At 42.6% G+C, this 17,854-nt stretch overlaps 1 protein-coding gene across 2 annotated transcripts; it reads right to left on the reverse strand.

The window, feature by feature from the left end:
- Window positions 1-686: 686 nt before the first annotated feature.
- Window positions 687-14,693, reverse strand: LOC116407757. 2 transcript variants are annotated; one of them, XM_031893737.1, is made up of 11 exons: window positions 14,258-14,693; window positions 11,640-11,862; window positions 10,762-10,851; window positions 9,622-9,690; window positions 8,585-8,652; window positions 7,804-8,059; window positions 6,455-6,667; window positions 5,624-5,643; window positions 3,720-3,981; window positions 2,307-2,537; window positions 687-1,285 (listed from the first exon to the last, which is right to left on the reverse strand). In XM_031893737.1, the coding sequence occupies exons 2-11, from the start codon at window positions 11,716-11,718 to the stop codon at window positions 1,176-1,178; spliced, it is 1,398 nt and encodes a 465-aa protein (XP_031749597.1). In that variant the 5' UTR covers window positions 11,719-11,862; window positions 14,258-14,693; the 3' UTR covers window positions 687-1,175. The 2 variants fall into 2 exon arrangements, with proteins under 2 accessions (XP_031749597.1, XP_031749598.1); XM_031893738.1 differs by having other exon boundaries at window positions 6,455-6,664; window positions 14,258-14,692.
- Window positions 14,694-17,854: the final 3,161 nt, after the last annotated feature.

Consider the following 17,854-nt stretch of genomic DNA (forward strand, 5'->3'; position numbering starts at 1 on the left):
CCTTTATCCCCATGTCTGATTCCTGTGCCATATAATGACGGGAAAATGACATCATTATCTCTATATGTAAGGTACCAGCAAGATGCCCAACATAATATTTCATGTTCCCACCACTTTTTTTTCCCCCCTTCATAGAAAGAACACACCATCTCTATTTCAAGGAGCCCTTTCTATTGTTAACCAGATATTGCTACTTGTTTCTTAAAGAGGAAACTGTACCAGTAAATATTGCCCTTTTACATCCTTTCCCTTGAGCCGCCATTTAGTGATGGGCTGTGTGCTCCCTCAGAGATCAGCTGACAGGAAGTGATGCAGCTGTAACTGTAACAGGAAGTAGTGTGGGAGCAAAAGGCAGAACTCTGCCCATTCATTGGCTGATGGGGCCTAGCATGTATGTGTGCCTTGGCTTGTTTGTGTGCACTGTGACTCCTATGATCCCAGGGGGCGGCCCTTAGTACTTAAAATGGCAGTTTTCTATTTAGGATTACCCAATAGCACCTTCTACTAGAAAACTATATGTTTAAGAAAATGGTTTATTTATATGAATTACTGTTTTATGTGATATATTTTTATAGAGACCTGCAGTGTATAGTTTGCCTTTAAACAGAGAAGGAGATTGGTCCCTAAGGGGAAGCAGGGTTTGACCTCTGTTTTAAGAAATATAAAAAAGTCAATAACAAACGTAATACATTAGCACTTACTGAATTTATTACACCACAGTTATAAAGTGGCCGGCCAACTTACTATAAATACATACACAATCACATAGACATTTTCATTCTTATTAAATGTTATTGCCCTTTATTAAGGTAGGATTCCCCTCCATGCTGAGGAAACCTGACACAGCCACAAGCTTTTCCAATTGGACACAATTTTGACATTCTTCCATTTTCAGCTTTAGCAAATATGTAACTATATTGCACGTGGCAGTATCCCTTTAATAGGGGAGAACCTTAAAAGCATATTTAGTAATACTGGGCAAACTTGCTCATTGTTAGTTGATGAGACCAAGAAGGAGAAAGGCCAATATTTTTTGCCCCTCACCCCAATGATCCCATATGTTGCCATTGATAGCCCATTTCCCTACTTTAGCGGTTGCAAAACGTTCCAGATCTCTGCCATCATAATATTTTTAACACATGCCACTTAGTTGAAACCATGAAGAAGCCATCACCCTATACTATTTCATTTGCTTCATTTGTCTCAGATGGGGGGGTATTTGAAGGTTCCTCTTGTCTGTGGACGTTTGCGGTATCTGCTGCTCCGCTCATCATGGTAGATTTTGCTAGAAAATAAATACTAAAAAATGTTAAGGACTGACAAAGCTTGATCATCATTTACTCTGCACCATAAAATAGTTTGTCTGTGTAAATTTGCATGCCTGTGTAAATCTGCTTGCCTGTGTAAATCTGCATGCCTGTGTAAATCCGCTTGCCTGTGTAAATCTGCTTGCCTGTGTGAACCCGCTTGCCTGTGTAAATCTGCTTGCCTGTGTGAACCCGCTTGCCTGTGTAAATCCACTTGCCTGTGTAAATCTGCTTGCCTGTGTAAATCTACTTGCCTGTGTGAACCCGCTTGCCTGTGTAAATCTGCTTGCCTGTGTAAATCCGCTTGCCTGTGTAAATCTGCTTGCCTGTGTAAATCTGCTTGCCTGTGTAAATCTGCTTGCCTATGTAAATCCGCTTGCCTGTGTAAATCCGCTTGCCTGTGTAAATCTGCTTGCCTGTGTGAACCCGCTTGCCTGTGTAAATCTGCTTGCCTGTGTAAATCTGCTTGCCTGTGTAAATCCGCTTGCCTGTGTAAATCTGCTTGCCTGTGTAAATCCGCTTGCCTGTGTAAATCTGCTTGCCTGTGTAAATCTGCTTGCCTGTGTGAACCCGCTTGCCTGTGTAAATCTGCTTGCCTGTGTGAACCCGCTTGCCTGTGTAAATCCACTTGCCTGTGTAAATCTGCTTGCCTGTGTGAACCCGCTTGCCTGTGTAAATCCACTTGCCTGTGTAAATCTGCTTGCCTGTGTGAACCCGCTTGCCTGTGTAAATCTGCTTGCCTGTGTGAACCCGCTTGCCTGTGTAAATCTGCTTGCCTGTGTGAACCCGCTTGCCTGTGTGAACCCACTTGCCTGTGTAAATCCGCTTGCCTGTGTGAACCCGCTTGCCTGTGTGAATCCGCTTGCCTGTGTGAACCCGCTTGCCTGTGTGAACCCGCTTGCCTGTGTGAACCCGCTTAACTAGAGGCTCAGAGGAATGAAAACATTTCTAATGAGGTTACTGACTGGCGCATAGAGTAACATTTACAAAAAGCCTTACCCTTTCCTATTATATTTCTTAAGGTTTCCAGTTTTTCATTTAGACTCCTTTCATCTTCCTGTTCCTGCTGGGTAACGAGTCTCTCGTAATTAGGATCTGTCTCCTTCTTGGTGAAAAGGATCAAATCTTTGGCATAGAGGCCAATGCTGGGTTGGCTCTGCAAGATCCTCTCTCTCTCCTCAATGCTGCTGCTATCAAGATCATCCGCTACGACAATCACGTTGTCTTTCCCTAAAGTTGGGGACAAAAGGTTATTTCTTGTATTTAGGTGGGCTTATTATTATATAATATATAGTGAATAAAGTACCCCCTATTGTAACATATAGGGATATTATAAGCCCCCGAGGAGTTCCTTATAATATATAGTGAATAAAGTGCCCCCTATTGTAACATATAGGGATATTATAAGTCCCCGAGGAGTTCCTTATAATATATAGTGAATAAAGTACCCCCTATTGTAACATATAGGGATATTATAAGCCCCCGAGGAGTTCCTTATAATATATAGTGAATAAAGTGCCCCCTATTGTAACATATAGGGATATTATAAGTCCCCGAGGAGTTCCTTATAATATATAGTGAATAAAGTACCCCCTATTGTAAAATATAGGGATATTATAAGTCCCTAAGGAGTTCCTTATAATATATAGTGAATAAAGTGCCCCCTATTGTAACATATAGGGATATTATAAGTCACAGAGGAGTTCCTTATAATATTTAGTGAATAAAGTACCCCCTATTGTAAAATATAGGGATATTATAAGTCCCTAAGGAGTTCCTTATAATATATAGTGAATAAAGTGCCCCCTATTGTAACATATAGGGATATTATAAGTCACAGAGGAGTTCCTTATAATATATAGTGAATAAAGTGCCCCCTATTGTAACATATAGGGATATTATAAGTCACAGAGGAGTTCCTTATAATATATAGTGACTAAAGTGCCCCCTATTGTAACATATAGGGATATTATAAGTCACAGAGGAGTTCCTTATAATATATAGTGAATAAAGTACCCCCTATTGTAACATATAGGGATATTATAAGCCCCCGAGGAGTTCCTTATAATATATAGTGAATAAAGTGCCCCCTATTGTAACATATAGGGATATCATAAGCCCCAGAGGAGTTCCTTATAATATATAGTGAATAAAGTGCCCCCTATTGTAACATATAGGGATATCATAAGCCCCAGAGGAGTTCCTTATAATATATAGTGAATAAAGTGCCCCCTATTGTAACATATAGGGATATCATAAGTCCCCGAGGAGATCCATAGTTTAGAAAAGTTTACGAAAAGTTTTATTGTTCAATATTGCTTTAAGAATACAACCCTGATGTTGCTGGACTACAGCTCCCAGCATACCAAGCATGGTTAGACACTTTCTGACCATATAAAGCATGTTCCCTACCCAGTGCAGAGGCTAAATGTTTAATTTCTTCATCATAGAGAGAGTCGGTGACGTCGGTGATGTTTATCCTCCCTCGTCTCTTGGTATGGTACAGGATAGCAAATGTGCAATGAGAGACATCTTCCCAGAACTTCAGTTTCCCGCTGTTAGAGATGTACATGGGTCTGACCTCGATCTGAAATGAGTCTTTGAGGTACTGGTCTAGCCACTTATAATCACTCTCTGCCGACCGTGAAACGATTCCAACGGTATGTTTGATTGGCTAGAAAAAAGAAATTATTATATAATTGCATTTACAACAGAAAGGGACAGAGCACAAGCAAATATATTAGGGGCTCATTTACACCAAGCGAGGCAGAAAGCCAACTGTACCCTGCCACTCACTGAGCTCTGAGAAGCACCTCCCAGATGGACCTGCATTCAGCAGCACTGTATTCAGCAGCACTGTATTCATAAGGAGTGGGCTGGGTTGTAGGCATTCCCCATCCTGGCCCTTACTCACTCTGGCAAAGGCTCAGAGCACAGTGGGGCTTATTCGCTGCATGCTGCTTGGCAGCCATTGTGTACAGGGCTTCTCTTTGCATCTTGTGTTCAACCTAAATCTGCCGTGCTCCAGTTTTGCACCTCTTAGTGCTTTAGCACAATAGTCCACAATTATGTATGTCCTTAAATGTTACATTTTTGGGAATGACCTATTGATGAGACAAAGTGGATGCAATAAAAAAGAATCGTTCATCTGCCAACGTCCCTTGATGGTGTAACTGCCGCTTTAGGTCCACTGTCAGGGATTGGTGGGAGTAGGTCTTAATTATAGATGCAAGAGAATTGACCAATGAGAATGCTGATTCCCAGCACTGTGTCAGGCCCCTTGCTGGTACCTTACATATAGAGATAATGATGTCATTTTCCCGTCATTATATGGCACAGGAATCAGACATGGGGATAAAGGGACAGACTTGTTCAGTGCTGGGAAACTGTGCTTAATGCTCCCAACTCCAATTGCAGGAACAGAGAACAGGGAGCCAGATTTATACAAATGAGCTGGGATTCTCATTGGGGGATTCTTTTGCATGTTAATGCAGCTTCTGGCCCTGGAGAGCCTGCATTGGAAGCTCCCTCCTGTTGCTGCCCCCTTTATGAGCATTTTTTGCACAAAATGGTATTGTGTCCCCCAACCAGAGTGTGGGCTCTATTAATCCGTGCTTTTCACCAATAGGTACCCTTTAAGTCATGACGTGGCATCCCCAATTATAAAGGTCCCTAAACTATGGGGCAGAAGCCTCTTTAGGAACCCAAGACAGTGGTCAAAGGATTACTTGTTTGCCTGTAATAAAGCCCAACCAGAACACTGTTTAGGATGATTCCATATTTAATATATGAATTTTCTTAATATTATAACTTGAGAAGTGTAACTGACACAAAACTGTCATCTTCGTAAGAGTTAATGCCCTGACCTGCCCTGTATAGTCTTGCAGGTGTCTTCCCTACACAGGTATATCTTTTTAGTCTGTAACCTGACCCCTATAGGGTACCTCTACCTGACTCCCTCTAGACAGCCATTAGAGCTCACAGGTGCTTGAAAGAGTGTTACCAGTGCTAAAATGAAAGACAGGAATGGTCAGAAGCCCACCCAGAGAAATATAAAGGGCTTAAAAACCCCCAAGCACTTCCTCTCCAAACTATCCTAGGAAATAAGAGCCCCTTTTAGAGTCTGTAAACTAATAGTTGGGGATTCTGTAGATGAATTTACTTTGACATAATCAACAGCTTATCAGCTCTGTACAGTTATACTCTTGTATACTGTTACTATTAGCTTCTTCTCTCACACATTTGCCTATTTAAAAAAAAAAAAAAAAAGAAGAGGGGCAAGACTGGTTTATAAAGGCACATAAACAGTCTCTTACCGAAAAACCGTAAACTTGTCCTAGAAGAAAAAAAAGGTTAGAAATACAATTAGAAATGCAATTCTCAAACAGTGAGGCTTTAACAATGGCTGGGGGGGGGCTCAACATGAAGGGCATTTAGGGGTGGACATGGAAGATGCCTAACTGCCCCCTACGTTGTACTGTGACTTTATTCTTTGTCATCTCAGTGAAACATAAAAGATTATAGCTAAAAGCTTTAATAAAGTTCCTAAGTAGATAATAAATTGTTTCATTTGGTTAAAAAAAACAACTAAATATTATTGATTTTGTAATACTCATATTGACCTTTTAGTACTTACTCCCAATCATTTCTCCCAAACTTAAAAGGGGTTGTAAACCCAACCATAATACTGTCCTACTTTTGCTATAGAAGTTGAACAACGTAATTATAGATGCAAGAAAATTCTACTGATCAAAAACTACATTATGAATGCAAAAGAATCCACCAATGAGAATGCTGATGTGTCAGGCCCCTTGCTGGTACATTACATATAGAGATAATGATGTCATTTTCCCGTCATTATATGGCACAGGAATCAGACATGGGGATAAAGGACAGACTTGTCCAGCAAGATCTGAGTAAAGTTTGGTAAGTAAAGCAGCGCTGTGCAGCAGGGTTTATATCCCCTTTAATGTACAGAACCTCTTTCCCACCTCTCTGTATCATAAGCACCTTACATGGGGCTACTGGCCAAGAACTAGCAGCATCCTATACCACGGATTGTATGAAATTCAAGTTGGGATGTGTCCCTAATATGAAATGTATTTCTGTTACCTGTCAGACAGGTAAATGCATTAGTATTTCTGTACCTGGGGAAGCAGTAGATAATGCTGCCCGTATTGCATCCAATTTCGTCTTTGGATATAAGGCATAAAGGTATTCATATCGCCTGATTTCTCCTTTTGTGAAGAACAGTTGGTTACACTCTCTTCCAATTCTCTCCTGCAGTTTCTCCTTCATCCTGTCCTCATGTGTTTTGTGTTCAAGATGCCCCAAAGCAATCAGCATGTTCTTCTTCTCTTCTGGGGTATAAGAACCACAAAAACATGTAATATACAAGTATGTCTACAATAGGCAGGGCCCGGCTTGGATAAATGGATTGAGAATGATTTTGGGCAGCCTTCTGAAATAAACATAATCTGATTTAATGATATCTTCCCATTTGGTGCATTCTCACACTGATACTAGTTATTATCTATACTCATATAAGAAGTTTGCATAGTAGGGGCCATTTACTATAAAAAGGCAAAATGCAAAGTATAAAAAGCAGACACAGCGCGTTTGGAGACTTGCTGCTGGTTTCTGCATTCAGTTTTGGAGAGAAGAGATCAGTGGTTGCCCACATGAAGGCAATGCTGTTTGCATTTGGCTTTATTCATGAGGAGGAGGTAGGTAGAGGTATGTAGGTGTCCCTCTCCCCACCCTACATTGCAGGACACAAACAGGCCCCTGTACTTACTGCCCTACGGCAAGTGGTAAGGACAGGACAGGCCCTTGGCCCTTGGCACTGTGGTCTGCCCCTCTCAAAAGATGTTTGTATTCTCTATGAGGCACAGATCTCCCTGATGGGAGTAATAATTCTATCTGAATGAGCACTAAAGGGTCAGTCTATCTAGCTTACATAAAAGAGGTGCCAGTCTCTTGCAATCTCTATGACAGAAAGATTCACAAATGATGTATTAGCTGAGTTTTTTGCATTCCATTCATTCCTATAAGAATGACCCTTGCTCTGTCATGTGGGCAGACCTAGCTTCTCCTTTAGGGAGGCCATACACAAGTGGAAAGAAAAGTTGCTAGTTCAGTCTCTCCAAACCGAGTCGGCATCTTTTTGCCCTGTAATGAGACAGCCTGGCCCATGACTGCCTGATATCTGGGCTACAATTTGGCATATATATATATATATATATATAGCAATTTACAAAAAAAGAACTGACTCAGCGCACTGACCCACACCTCTCCCAAAGGGACTTTGACCATTGGGCTGGGGGGGGGGGCAGAGATATAATCCTCCTGAGTTGGTCCAGTGCATTTCTGTTCAAATCAAGTAAAAATTAAACTATTGATTTAGTCTAGGAAAATATCCCTTGCATCACATTGCAACTTTCATCCATTACACTTTTCTGTATAAGATCAAGAGCAATTATGGCTGAACGTTTACCAAGTTTGGAAGTGCTCTGTCTCACGGTGCTGGCAATCATAGAATCAGTCATTTCGGGTCCAAATCTGCCTCGGTGGTAAACAATTATATAGGAACACTGTGTTAGTTTTTCTTTAAGCCCTTCTACATCTCCAGAGAAGCAAATAACTTGTACTTTATCTACACGGACATCCGACCTCAGTAAGTGTTCCAACCATTTGCACTCGTCCTTCTCTGAAAAGATCAGTATCCCGACAGTGAAGGATTGTCTGAAAGACTGAACAAAAGAAAAGCAGATGTAACAAAACATAGAGCAGTTAAAAGGGAAATCATAAACAATGGGGTTAAGGACCTCATTCATAATCCTGATTTGAATCCATTATCCAGCTAAGATAGAGGCTCATAGTGTAGCTTTATTTGCAGAGCAGCTAAAACTTAGTTTTGGGTTAAAGAATTATTCTCCATTGAGGGACCTGATTATGAGTTTATCAATGAAACAGGCTGTAAAATTATCTGGGTAGGAAGGGTATGCACTTCACCAGCAAAATTCCCTTTGTGGGTTTTTTTTCTGATTATGCTGTTGTTGTGATTGTACAAGGAATATCATTTGTACTCATAAAGGCTACATCTAAACTGATAGTGGTATATTTTAGTGTCTCTCTGATACTGAGCAGTTTACAATTCACCTTGAGATGTCCTGTAAACTGCTCAGTATCAGAGAGACACTAAAATGTACCACTATAAGTTTAGATGTAGCCTTTATACCCAGAGCACACACTGCTAAAGTGCTTAGGATACTTACCCAAGATGTGTAATAACTCAGAGCTGCGGACATCCATTCAATCCAATGCCCAAAGGAAATTAGGTTTTCTGTAAAAACAGGGAAATGATTTCCCACAAATAACCCATTTTCTGATAATATTAATCATTTTTAAGAGTATAGTTATCGAAAATTTGAATTTTCTGGCAGAATTTTGTGCTAGAGAGATCATTCAAACTTTCTGAAGCCTGAAAACAGATAATAATATTGCATTAATTAAGCGGAGTGACTGGGGCCTTGGACTATATTGATAAAGGGATGAAGGGGTAGGCTGGGGGATTGAAAAGAATTTTGGGCAGTGAATGGTTAATCGATGAGGTGGCAGGAGGGAAAAGGGGCATCAGGTTTGTTTTGTTACAGCTGGTGGAGGAATGCTTGCCAGAGGTGGGGGGCTATGCCCTAGATTTAACCACAAGTGTGATACGGTTGGTGACGGTCTCTTCAGACAAGTGTCCCCTGAATGGAGGGATTGTCATTGTCTGCTCCCACTTGCCTATTGCTCTGGCATGGCAGGTAGGCCAGCTTCTGGTGTTTTCTCTGCTGGGCAAGCATTCCATTTGGAGTATATATATTATGCATTTATAATATGTACAAATGCAGCCAGCAAGTTTACAGATTTTGTCTCACCATGTCTAGACACTATGTAAAATCCTGCCTCTAGATGGTGCTAAAATGCAAAGATTTTCCAGCAAAACCCAATAGAAACTCTATAGACCATGCGCTGCCTAATGGTGAATTTGGTATTTTTTTATTCCTGTGTTAACTGGAAGAGATATATTGTGACAACATGCTAAAGGAACTTGGCTGCATCTGCAGTTTTGCAATCCAAGTCTACAAACAAGTTACCCTTTATGTATTTAAATTCCCCCCATTCTGAGCTCATGAAGCTGGAGTAGAGGTATAGCAGAACTGGTCTTAAAGGTGAAAAATGATCTGTCAGTAATTATGTTATACCCACAGTATGATAAGGCGGTGCTTAATAAGGATTGATTAGCTTTGAAAAATGATTGCTGTCTTACCTAGAGGACCAGGTAGATAATAAGTACGCAGAGCCTGGGCTTCATTTTGTACATAGTCACAACAACCCCCTTTGTAAAAAAGAGAAAAATATGTAATTTTTTTTAATGTTCTAATGAAGAAAATGTAACACTCAACAGGTTATCCATACAGGGGAAGTCTTTTCCCCCAAATTACACCCCCCCCCCCCTCCCAAATTACAGAAATTTTGATAGGGAACTGAAGCCTGTCTTTCCTTTTGTGCCTGCAAGGCTGTGAATGTCTATCTTCCTCCTACTGTGCTTCTGGTACAGACTGTTGGGCATGCCCACCCCTCATCTGAAACATAGACAGGGACCAGAGTGGATCTATACAACACCACTGTTGTATTCTTAAAGCAATATTGCACAATAAAACTTTCCCAGCTCTCTAGGGCCCGCATTGGCAGCATTGAAATGCAAAAGAATCCTCCAATGAGAATCCCAGCTGATCTGTATAAATCTGGCTCCCTGTTCTCTGTTCCTGCAATTGGAGTTGGGAGCATTAAGCACAGTTTCCCAGCACTGAACAAGTCTGTCCCTTTATCCCCATGTCTGATTCCTGTGCCATATAATGACGGGAAAATGACATCATTATCTCTATATGTAAGGTACCAGCAAGGGGCCTGACACAGTGCTGGGAATCAGCATTCTCATTGGTCAGTTCTTTTGCATTTATAATGAGGTTTTTGATCAGTAGAATTCTTATAGGTGATTTTTCTTGCATCTATAATTACTATTTTCAGCAAAACTAGGGGGTGCAGTAGGACATGGTTATGGTTGGGTTTCTTGGCATCTTAAATTTTATATTCATTACTCATTAGTCTTCAGACTTTTCCCTGCGTTCACCTATGTTGGACCCTCTAGGGGTAGCGGCACCCACACTTTGAGAAATTGGTTTGGTGGGGTTCCAGTGGTGTTTTTCTAATTATCTCATGTATTATTTATATAGTGTATTTTGCCTATAGGAGGAACCTTGTAACCCTGGGCTTTGTTTTCCCTATAGGGGGTAGATCTGGTCTCCCAGTGAGCATCACCATCTTGTTTTTGGCTGACTGAGTCGGCTATTTTACTCTCTGTATCTGGCATTCAGTGCAACATCATGTAACTAAAAGAGAATCTCACCTGTTTCATGGACCACTACGTAGGGTTCACCATCTTCAATACCAGGCTCTGAAGATGTGGATTCTGGAGCGTCACTTGTTTCTTGATTTCCTGTGGCATGAAAAATAAGATTAGAAGGTAAAATGCATATATTGATTGGGGTGTTTCCCTAACTATGACTAGCAACCAAACAGAGAGCCAGTAGGTGCTACCTGCTGATTGGCTGCTGTGACTTACTAGGCCTAGCGGAAACATGACTTTTATTATGTTACTCTATTAATGAGCTCTGCAGAGAACATTAATAAATCATGAAAGTGGACAAGAGTTGCATGACAAAGTCTACACCTTACTAAACATTAATATTAAAGTGAATCTGTTTCTTAAATGGACAGTGCACCCCCTTGTTCAATATCAGTGCAATGAATAGGGCCTGTGCTTAGGGTTTCGGCCTGTCCAGTTTTGACCCAGACAGCCTGGTTTTTGGAAGGGCTGACTGGGTCAAAACTGTCTGCCCTGCCTGGAAAACCGGGCAGGACTCTCCTGAATTGGTGAGTGATTGGCTGATCGCCATGTCATAGCCTCGCCCCCATGATATCATGTCCCTGCCCTCATGACAGCAAACCCCACCCACTAGGATCACATCCCCACCTGGATCTAGGGCCACAGAAAGGTGGCAACCCTACCTGTGTTAAACACTACATGTTCCAATGTTTGTTTTGTAAGTTATAATAAAAACATAAAAAGTTTAAATGCAATAAATGTAGTTAATAATATCAGTGCAACAAAAAACAACATAAACACAAGGTTAAAGCTGCACATTGGCTTCCATATCATATTATTATTAATGTCTTAAGGTTTAATATTGTCAAAATACTCCCGAAAGTTTCTCATACTCTTACCAACAGCTAAAAGCTGGGATGCCCCTTGGTCTGACTCCATTCTGCTAAGTTCCTGCAGCTCTATATTTATACTGTTCATATACACTCTCCTGACTACTGAAAAGCCGCAGCCTTGAGTTCCCTGAGCATAGGAAAACTTTTTCCTGTAGATGCTCTTCAGCTAATAATGGTCTTCTTGCATTGTCTCCTTCATAAATAAATGAAGTCTGGAATGTCTTCTTTTCTGTAAATAGAAAAATGTACAGTAGGGTGAAATGGTTCCCTCTGGGAAGGGACTGGGGCTGTGGGATAGCAGGTATAGTAGGGAGAGATGGTGCCTATAGTAGCAGTGGGGGGATAATAGCCTCTGGGAAGGGACTGGGGCTGTGGGATAGCAGGTATAGTAGGGAGAGATGGTGCCTATAGTAGCAGTGGGGGGATAATAGCCTCTGGGAAGGGACTGGGGCTGTGGGATAGCAGGTATAGTAGGGAGAGATGGTGCCTATAGTAGCAGTGGGGGATAATAGCCTCTGGGAAGGGACTGGGGCTGTGGGATAGCAGGTATAGTAGGGAGAGATGGTGCCTATAGTAGCAGTGGGATAATAGCCTCTGGGAAGGGACTGGGGCTGTGGGATAGCAGGTATAGTAGGGAGAGATGGTGCTTATAGTAGCAGTGGGATAATAGCCTCTGGGAAAGGACTGGGGCTGTGGGATAGCAGGTATAGTAGGGAGAGATGGTGCTTATAGTAGCAGTGGGATAATAGCCTCTGGGAAGGGACTGGGGCTGTGGGATAGCAGGTATAGTAGGGAGAGATGGTGCCTATAGTAGCAGTAGGGGGATAATAGCCTCTGGGAAGGGACTAGGGCTGTGGGATAGCAGGTATAGTAGGGAGAGATGGTGCCTATAGTAGCAGTGGGGGGATAATAGCCTCTGGGAAGGGACTGTGGCTGTGGGATAGCAGGTATAGTAGGGAGAGATGGTGCCTATAGTAGCAGTGGGATAATAGCCTCTGGGAAGGGACTGTGGCTGTGGGATAGCAGGTATAGTAGGGAGAGATGGTGCCTATAGTAGCAGTGGGGGGATAATAGCCTCTGGGAAGGGACTGGGGCTGTGAGATAGCAGGTATAGTAGGGAGAGATGGTGCCTATAGTAGCAGTGAGGGGATAATAGCCTCTGGGAAGGGACTGGGGCTGTGGGATAGCAGGTATAGTAGGGAGAGATTGTGCCTATAGTAGCAGTGGGGGGATAATAGCCTCTGGGAAGGGACTGGGGCTGTGGGATAGCAGGTATAGTAGGGAGAGATGGTGCCTATAGTAGCAGTGGGGGGATAATAGCCTCTGGGAAGGGGCTGGGGCTGTGGGATAGCAGGTATAGAAGGGTAGTAGTAAGTCTGTCCCTTTATCCCCATGTCTGATTCCTGTGCCATATAATGAAGGGAAAATAACATAATTATCTCTATATGTAAATTCTCATTGGTCACTTCTCTTGCATCTATAATTAAGTTTTGGGTCAGTAGAATTCTCATTGGTGAATTGGTTTCCATGTGTAATTACATTTTTCATCAACTTTTATAGAGAACTAGGGGGCGCAGTGGGACAGCTTTATGGTTTGGGTTCAGTGTTCCCTTAAATCTATATTCAACAGACCCATATTTAGGCTCCCTAGTGCGACTGCCTCTGGGGCTTTGCAGTAGAACTTGCCCCAGTCTGATGCCCAGAGCATGGCAGCAGGAGAGAGATAACAGCAGAACCAGTACAGGATTACAGGGGACATAAACTCTGCATGTGCCAAAGGTTGCCCATATTGTGGTTTGTTTCCCCCCTGCCATTATTCTCACCCCATGTCCATGGCATTTCTAGTACCATACAGACAAATTGATTTTTAAAAAACATAAAGTTAATTAAAATGAATTATTATTAGGCTTTGGAAGCATTTTGTTCACCCCTTTCAATGTTTGATAAATATTCCCTTTATGTTTACTTTGGGTAAGGCAACCAGACGCTGGCAAGAGGGGGCCCTCCGGGGCTACGGCACACAGTCTATGCGGCATATAAATAGGGCTATCTGTACCGGTGGCAAAGCCTGGGGGAAAACCTATGGCCCTTCAGTTATTATTTATCTACAACTCCCATCAACCCTTGGCAGTTAAAGGCCACAATGTTCCAAAAATACCAACTTTATTCAGTACTTGAGACTTTTTTTCAATGTGCGTAGTATGAATAACAGGGATGAAACCAATCTGGTCACTGTTACTGTGTGCTCTAAAGGGTTAAACACTACCTCGGCAGGAGGGGATTCCTTACTGGGTGCCCAGATCTTACTGCACAACAACCCCCAGCATGGTTTAACCCTAGAACATGCACTGGAGGATGCTGGGAGTTGTAGTCCAGCACCAAACATTAAAAAAAGAGATAGAAATGGAAGTGATTAAACCACAGGACTCAGGGAATCCATTCCCGGTAATAACTACTTTGTTAAATAATGAAATCTATGAGCAAAACACTAATTCTCCCTGTGTCGCAGGCACCAAAGGCATTAGCACAAAGCTGTATGAGGAGGGATACTAATAAAGGTACTGTGGGGCCCCGGGGCACTAAGCCTCACCCAGAAACCATTCCTTAGGGGGTTAAAGACTCACCTAGCGGGTCCCTCGGTAGGAAAGGGATATTCTCTGCTTCTCCTTCACTAGAGCTGCTCCTTCTTCTACTTCTTTCTTGTTCTTCTCCCCCCCCCCCCGTCTCTATATTATTTTTGTTCTCAGTTTAGTTTCACTTTCCGCTCTGCACCAACCTGTTGAATACGAGATAAAGTTATTGCGTTTCCTGTTGAATCAGCTGATGCTGTTCTAGGACTAGAGTCTTATGTATAAGGCTTCATGTCTGCTGTTATGTTTCCTCTGCTATTTTTCTACCCTTACCGTGTTATGGAGTTACAAGTAGCTTCCTGTTGAGCATTACAGAATTACTCCAGCAGCTCCTTGTCTGTGTGTTACTCTATATGCCATGGACACAACACAACCCTTCCTGCCCTGTTTACACACACAAGCAATAATCCTCCAATAAAAATCCCAGCTGACTAACAGTTAGGGCTCTGGCACACGGGGAAGATTAGTCGCCCGCGATTAACTCCCTGTTCGCGGGCGACTAATCTCCCCGAGTTGCCTAGCCCTGCCATCCCACCGGCGAACATGTAAGTCGCCGGCGGGATGGCAGACGCGGCGGGGCGATTTCCGGAAGTCGCCGAAAAAGACTCGCGAGTCTTTTTCGGCGATTTGCGCGAAATCGCGCCGCCGCGTCTGCCATCCCGCCGGCGACTTACATGTTCGCCGGTGGGATGGCAGGGCTAGGCAACTCGGGGAGATTAGTCGCCCGCGAACAGGGAGTTAATCGCGGGCGACTAATCTTCCCCGTGTGCCAGAGCCCTTAAGGGCCCTACTGATAAAAAAAAAAAACTTCATTACAAATGCAATAGAAGTGACCAATGAGAATGCTGATTCCCAGCACTGTGTCAGGCCCCTTGCTGGTACCTTATGTAGGAACATTGGCAGACTATATAGTGTCTTGCACAAGGAAGTGTTTTCCTCTTTGGCTGCTGTTGTCTCAAGGCTTCACGTCACTGAGCCTGAGACACACGGTCTCAGTAAAAGCTACCTGTACCATCTTAAGTCGGGGACAGGGCCCCGTGAATGAGGAGAAGACAGTATAGCAGCATATTTCATAGCACCCTCTAGAAGTGGTGAGTTCAGACAGAATTATATAGAAAGAGCAGCCATTTGCTCCATCAAGGATAATAGCAAAGGAGTAGTCTTCCTAACAGGCATTAATGGCCTTAGTTTAGGGACACAGAAGTGCTAGGGAAATAGGTTAGCAAATATGCCTTGCCCTAACCTCCACAAGAGCATGGGACTATGCCGGTGAGCTTTCCTACCTAACACACTGTTGTTGTTCTACCTGCCCAAACCTCTTGATGAGAAGGGATATCCAGGGGAGCATCATATTTCTGCTATTAATCCGAATTACATCAATTGTATAACTGCATACTGAGTAACATCTATTAAGTGAGTATTGATATACCCTGCATACTATTGTCTTGGACAAATAAACCTTTTTCTAGTTCATTCATAAGAATCCTCTGGCGTCCATTTCTATCTAGTGCACCACACTACTATAGATAGTTGTAGTTCAACAACACCCTCAGCTCCATATTATACATCCCACTTAGCGGAGGCCCACTCCTGTGTATTAAGGTCGCATGTAACACATGCTCTACAGCACGCTACTAGCCTGGGTTGGCCATATCATAGCCAAATAGGTGTTACACTTACATATAGAGATAATTGTCATTTTCCCTTCATTATATGGCACAGGAATCAGACATGGGGATAAAGGGACAGACTTGTTCAGTGCTGGGAAACTGTGCTTAAGAATACAACCCTGATGTTGCTGGACTACAGCTCCCAGCATGCCTCACTCTTCATTATATGTTACATTATTCTGGGATTTGTAGTATAGCAACAACTGAGTAAAGAGCAGTGCTGTGCAGCAGGGTTTACATCCCCTTTAACCAACAGTACATGCTCTGTATTTATTGTACTACTTGCTAGTGGGCATATTTACAATAATAAATATATATATATATTACGCTTCTAGTCTTTGGCCTTTGTGCTACATAGACATAATCAGCCTTGGACTCAGGAGTGACTGCATTACATTCCTATATCTGTTATCACCATGTGACTGCTCATAAAGTAACATTGTATTAGAGAGAGTTTGCACACAATCAGTCCCAAGTTTCAGGAGTGTCTGAAATATATGGCTACACTTATAACGAAGTAGTTGAACTATAGCTGAGCACATCATTAGGAGACTGCTATCAGCTAACTGCTTATTAGGAACCCAAAACAGCATGTATCATATTTACACTGTTTGCTTAACTTCTACATTTGTCAGTAAGCTCCGTGTAGCAACGCAAGCAGTGAATCAGTGAGCCAGTAATGCAGCCATAGAGGGCGGAGCTTGTGAGCTGGCAGTGGAGGCTGTAGCTGCCGGCTGGGACACTGGCTTCCTGGATACAGTGAGTAATATGGAGGCAGAGGCTTCAGATGATTTCCCTAACACTGAGATCCTTTCTTGCTGTACAGGGAATGTTTGTAGGAACAGCACAATGCAAGTGGGGGAGAGATTGTGTCCTGTGAACCAGGCAGAATCCACACAGGTATCTGGCTGTTTTATAGGGTGAGTGCAATTCCTACGAAATCATTGGCAATCTGTATGCAGCCTGCTGACAAATGCATTTAAAGGGGATATAAACCCTGCTGCACAGCGCGGCTCAACCAAACGTTACTCAGCTGTTGCTGGACTACAGATCCCAGAATAATGTAACATATAATGAAGGGTGAGGCATGCTGGGAGCTGTAGTCCAGCAACACCAGGGCTGTATTCTTAAAGCAATATTGCACAGTAAAACTTTCCCAGCTCTCTAGGGCCCGCATTGGCAGCATTGAAATGCAAAAGAATCCTCCAATGAGAATCCCAGCTGATCTGTATAAATCTGGCTCCCTGTTCTCTGTTCCTGCAATTGTAGTTGGGAGCATTAAGCACAGTTTCCCAGCACTGAACAAGTCTGTCCCTTTATCCCCATGTCTGATTCCTGTGCCATATAATGACGGGAAAATGACATCATTATCTCTATATGTAAGGTACCAGCAAGGGGCCTGACACAGTGCTGGGAATCAGCATTCTCATTGGTCCATTATTTTGCATTTATAATTAAGTTATCAGTAGAATTCTAATTGGTGAATTTTCTTGAATCTATAATTATGTTTTTCATCAACTTCTATAGCAAAACTAGGGGGCGCAGTGGGACAACATCGTGGCTGGGTTTACATCCCCTTTAAAGAGGCATATAAGGAGTCATTTACAACAGTGCAATGTGCAAAGTGCACTTTGAGATGCCAAATGCCATTATTTTTACCCACAATGCAGTGTTTTCCCCATAATTGTCGCATAAATGCTGGTGCTCAAATAGTCCAAACTGGATGCAACTTGTGGCTAGTGATTTCAAAGTGGGGATGGCATCCATTGTGAGAATTAAAACCGCATTGACATGATTCTTGTGCACAACAGGACGGACACAATTGTGCTGAGCACAAGTATAGGGATCTACAAGAAGTGTGTTTGGATGCAGGTAATTGTAATGAAAAGTGCCAAATGCCCACATCTTTCTGCCTTGCCTT

The sequence above is a fragment of the Xenopus tropicalis genome, chromosome 9 (genome assembly GCF_000004195.4).
Source record: "Xenopus tropicalis strain Nigerian chromosome 9, UCB_Xtro_10.0, whole genome shotgun sequence".
NCBI classification, from domain to species: domain Eukaryota; kingdom Metazoa; phylum Chordata; class Amphibia; order Anura; family Pipidae; genus Xenopus; species Xenopus tropicalis.